Here is a 5,002-nt window from a genome sequence, read left to right on the forward strand (position 1 = left end):
AGTTAAATGCCTTGTGAATATTCGTGCCAAGTTTCAAATCGACAGATCAAGTACATTTCGGATGAGAGGCCGACAAATAGCGATGTATTAAAATGGGAAAAATACATAGCTGATGTGGAGCCAAACCTAGCACAAGCCTTCGTTTTAGTGTTCGAAATACGTGACTACTCTGAGACAGTATCTCCGTATTATGTACTACTCTTTTGCGTACCCCTATCTGCAATATGACGTCCCGGCCGTGGGCAGCGGCCACACTGCACAAATTAAAACTAACAACATTAAACATAACAGAATTTTGCGAAATATAACTCGCATGCAGCCCTTACCGGTGTCGCGCTACCCAACTATATCATGACTTGTGTCTCCTAAAATGCAAAGATATTTACAAACATGAGGTAGCCAAACTATTACATGAGTCCTGTTCACGCATATTACGTCAGTACACCATCACAACACCCGAAAGGCTGAAAACTTTCATCCACGCGTAAACATCGCGTTCGGCACAAGAACAATTTGCCATCGAGGTTACCACACGCCATCAAATCTCTGCATACCAGAACTCGTGCTAGTTTTCAATTTTTTTCTTGTGTGTTTTTTAAGGGGTGTTTTAGTTTTTATCTTAGTGTGATTTTACTTTTCTATTTTTTAGTATTGTACCATGAAACGAGATTATACTTAGACATATACAAAAGACCGAAAAACTGCCGTAGGATTCGGTCTTTTCAGACCAACCGTCCGGGCAGAAGGCCAGCAGCACTTTTTACAGCGAACAACATCATAGATCTCGTCATCGATCTTACACAAGCTGCATAATGAGGAGATGCTCGACGGCACCATTCTCATTGTCGCAACGAACAGTCCTTTTGACACCCGGGTCTGTGGGATCACAGGAAACGTTGCGAAGAACCGACCTTGTGTTTCCGTTTGGCGGATTTCATTTGGCCAGCAGAACCCGCAGGTACAACAGCCTCATGCAACCGGACGTTCCCCGCTAGGCTCGTGCGGTCGGTTGCGATCCTACGGCAGGATAATGGAACTGTGATGATGAAGTGACTATGCAAATGAAAATTTGACTTGTCTTTATCCAAAAAAGCTTCTCTATTTCCCAAATGTGAGCATTGTTTCATTGACATTTTCAAGACCGTTCAGTCATACAACTTTACTGTGACTAAATTCAACTATGGTTCCTCAAGGGTTTTGTGGGAAACTATGCAAAACTTTGTCGAAGCCCGCTATTCCACATGTAAATGTCTATAAAAGATTGGATAACTTTCAAACAAATTGTTTCGCAAAACACCTAATAACAATGTAACTCGTCTGCTCAAAATTGATTGTTTGCATTGACACTTCTGATACAACATTTTTATTAAATAATGCAGACAGAAAACTGGTCTTAGTGAAAAGCCATCACACCACGTCAAGGTGCCAGTTGTTGTGATGGGAAAAAATTTGCCGGGCGTTTTTTTTCATTTTCTCTAACACGAGGGCTCAGAGCTCAGGTGATACCGTCAGGGTCGAGACCCGGAGTCGTGGCACCAGTCTTTCATCACAGCCACTAAGGGAACTATTTACATTTATATCTGGTACAGTGGGTTGCTTGCAATGGCGTTAATGAGGTCGGGGAAATACTGCGACTTATCTCGCATACGCCGCCACATCCATTCGTCTATGTAAGACGGAATAAAATCCCGGTAAGCGCCGTTCATGCGTTTAAATTTACGTTTGCAGTCACACCACAAACTTTCAATGTCGTTAGTGTGAACTCCGGCTGGAGTCACAAAACGATGAGAATGGTTGACGGTTTGATGCTGGTATTGGTGTGGCAAACCTGTAAATGAACAGCCCAGCAATTACATAGCAAAACGTGTCAAAAAAAACACAAAACAAATTACTAGATAGGTGATTGTAAGCAGCCCATTCATCCGACCAGATTGTTGTCCCAGGGGCCACGTGTCGGACAATAACTGTTTCTAGGGTGGCACGATCCCGGCGTGGGACTAGTTCCAAAAAACACTCCCTGTACAAGAGTTTGTTAGCCAAATAATATGCAATAATTTTAGGTCATACTTGGTCTGAAGATCAACGCCTCCAAAAACCCACTGTTCCCGTATTGGGCGCGCCTGTGCATTTGACCCACGTTTGCGGCGTGCCACCAGACTTTCATCTATGGCCACAATGTGCCCGACTCCGCCAATCACGTTGGGCCTGGACAGGAGATCCTGCGTGCATATCTGACGAAGGTGTTTACAATAAAAGCTTGTATCTACTGAATAAGCTTACTTCACGAAGGAAATTGCACCAATCAACACAAACGGTCTTTGAGATTGACGCCTCTGCCATAATTACGTCTTGGCAGACATCTAATGTCCAAAAATACATTAGTGTCACCAGTTGACGCAAGTCGAGATGACTTTTCTCAAAAAACGACCCTTTCCGGATGGAAACTATTTTTCTGCATGCCTGTTAATACACAAACGAATCAATTCAAAAACAAAATAACTTTCAAAACTGTATATATCATGCCAAACGCCAAAAAAAATTAAACTCCAAAAACACAATCAGACAACTGCAAGATAAACGAAATGCGTCAAAACAACAACTTACACGTGCTGGACAGCGCCAAGCTAGGCCATCGACCTTGGCCGACGCCCAAACCTTTTCTTCCATGACAGAACCACATTTTGGGCAAGTTTGCTGCCGAGAAAGCAAACCATGAGCTCGTAAATACACTATGCATTTACCTACATCCTGCAAAACTCCTAACTCCGCCAATTTCCTCACGTTTATTTGACTACCCGCCATAATGCAAAAACAGTATAATCAGTTGAAGTTCATCAACAAAGTGAATAAAGAACTCATAACGAGAGATAACCACGTTTCAATGGACATTAAACAATGCGACATTGTCGGTGTTCTATGTGACGTAACATAGCAAATTTGTGCCCAAGCGGAAACAAGCTTCCACAAGATGGCCAGTCAAGAAACAAAGGAAACAAAAGCTTGTAAGAAGAGGAATTTGTGGTCATGAAAGTATACCAGGTGCCGACATAGGCTTTTCCGTTCTTAACTCGGCCGCTTGAAGCGGGTCGAGCTTCGTCGAGGTGCACCCCTTTGTCGGCCTCTCATCCGAAATGTACTTGATCTGTCGATTTGAAACTTGGCACGAATATTCACAAGGCATTTAACTTTCCACTCACTTTGACCCCACCGACCTAACCCCAGGCATTGTGACGTCACATTTATGCGAAAACTACCTTTATTCAAACAATCGCTAGGTGACGCACTTCTATGGGGGTGCAACGCGGGGGGGTGCAAGCTGGAGGGGAAGGATAGGCCTTTCCAACAATGTCTCGATCGCCCTTCTGCGATCTCAACTTTGGCTGCAGCGAGGTCGAGAATTTGTGGTCATGAAAGTATACCAGGTGCCGACATAGGCTTTTCCGTTCTTAACTCGGCCGCTTGAAACGGGTCGAGCTTCGTCGAGGCGCACCCCTTTGTCGGCCTCTCATCCGAAATGTACTTGATCTGTCGATTTGAAACTTGGCACGAATATTCACAAGGCATTTAACTTTCCACTCACTTTGACCCCACCGACCTAACCCCAGGCATTGTGACGTCACATTTATGCGAAAACTACCTTTATTCAAACAATCGCTAGGTGACGCACTTCTATGGGGGTGCAACGCGGGGGGGTGCAAGCTGGAGGGGAAGGATAGGCCTTTCCAACAATGTCTCGATCGCCCTTCTGCGATCTCAACTTTGGCTGCAGCGAGGTCGAGAATTTGTGGTCATGAAAGTATACCAGGTGCCGACATAGGCTTTTCCGTTCTTAACTCGGCCGCTTGAAACGGGTCGAGCTTCGTCGAGGCGCACCCCTTTGTCGGCCTCTCATCCGAAATGTACTTGAGCTTTCGGTCCGAAAGTTGGCACGAATATTTACAAGGGATTTAACTTTCACCCACTTTGACCCACCGACTTCCCTAAGGCATTATGACGTCACAGTTAAAAACTCACAGCTCATCCGAACCTGTAGGAATTTTATAACAGTGTACATCACATAAAATTAATATACACATTTTTACTATCATGAAAACATGACATTGAAGTAATATACAACTTTGTAATAATATGAAAACTTGTTATTATGGTTACCGCAGCCGTCCACACACTTTAAAAATTGTTTGTCATTGTACCTAAGTGAGAAAGCGCAGGTCATCGGCGAGCGAGAGGTGTTTTGCATTAGCGAGTAAGTTTAGACTTTGAATAGATGTAGTTAGCGTGACCCGATTAACGTAATTTTTTGCATGACGTCATCCAAAGCCTTGATGACGTCACACACCAATTTTCAACTTTCTGCGATGTGTATTTCGTAAAGTGTGAAATTTGTGTGACGTCACAGTGACGTCATTATGTGCGTGACGTATCCGTACTATGACGTAGTTGATCATATGTAAAGGTCATTGATGTATGTACAGGCAGGACGTAGTTATGACGTTGGGTCATGAAAGTATACCAGACCCGTTTTCTTTTCTTCAGTTTTTATTGTTTTGTTGCAAACCGTATGTAAAATTTGATTCAAAATTTCAGATGTACAATTTGTTGCTGGAAGCAAGGGGTATTTTGTTTGACCAAATGTTTGGTCACAATTTCTGCCTTAATAAATCTGCTTGTCATTATGTTAATTAAAATTGAACCATTAATTTTAAGCAGGTATCTTAATAGGGGTGTTGGGACCAGCGAATGAATAAGATTTAAATAAAACAAACAATTTTATTCAGTATTGCTTTAAACTTAAATCTTACTTTACATATAGGTGTAATTGTATTTGTTGCAAGACGCTTTGTTCTTTTCATATCCATTGAAATATTTTGCTCTTTCTGTCAGTTTTGTTTCGTGTATTCAAAACAAGAGTACATTTTTGATTATGATCAAAATGTACCGTATTTATTCAAACAACATTAATCAGATATCATTGAATTTTGTTTAATCTTTCACCAGTCAT

At 42.3% G+C, this 5,002-nt stretch overlaps 1 protein-coding gene across 1 annotated transcript; it reads right to left on the minus strand.

Moving 5' to 3' along the window:
- Window positions 1-396: 396 nt before the first annotated feature.
- Window positions 397-2,802, minus strand: LOC145213144 (uncharacterized). The gene is made up of 4 exons (XM_080081378.1): window positions 2,605-2,802; window positions 2,281-2,460; window positions 1,893-2,231; window positions 397-1,828 (listed from the first exon to the last, which is right to left on the minus strand). The coding sequence occupies exons 1-3, from the start codon at window positions 2,800-2,802 to the stop codon at window positions 1,998-2,000; spliced, it is 612 nt and encodes a 203-aa protein (XP_079937504.1). The 3' UTR covers window positions 397-1,828; window positions 1,893-1,997.
- Between the last annotated feature and the right edge of the window lie 2,200 nt (window positions 2,803-5,002).

Source organism: Phallusia mammillata, chromosome 2 (assembly GCF_965637545.1).
Source record: "Phallusia mammillata chromosome 2, kaPhaMamm4.hap1.1, whole genome shotgun sequence".
NCBI classification, from domain to species: domain Eukaryota; kingdom Metazoa; phylum Chordata; class Ascidiacea; order Phlebobranchia; family Ascidiidae; genus Phallusia; species Phallusia mammillata.

Coding starts and splice junctions, on each gene's coding strand:
- LOC145213144 (XM_080081378.1), bottom strand. CDS start 2,802: ATGGCGGGTAGTCAAATAAACGTGAGGAAATTGGCGGAGTTAGGAGTT. Junction 2,461..2,604: donor CTTGGCGCTGTCCAGCACGT/GTAAGTTGTTGT, acceptor GTGTATTAACAG/GCATGCAGAAAAATAGTTTC. Junction 2,232..2,280: donor GGTGCAATTTCCTTCGTGAA/GTAAGCTTATTC, acceptor CACCTTCGTCAG/ATATGCACGCAGGATCTCCT.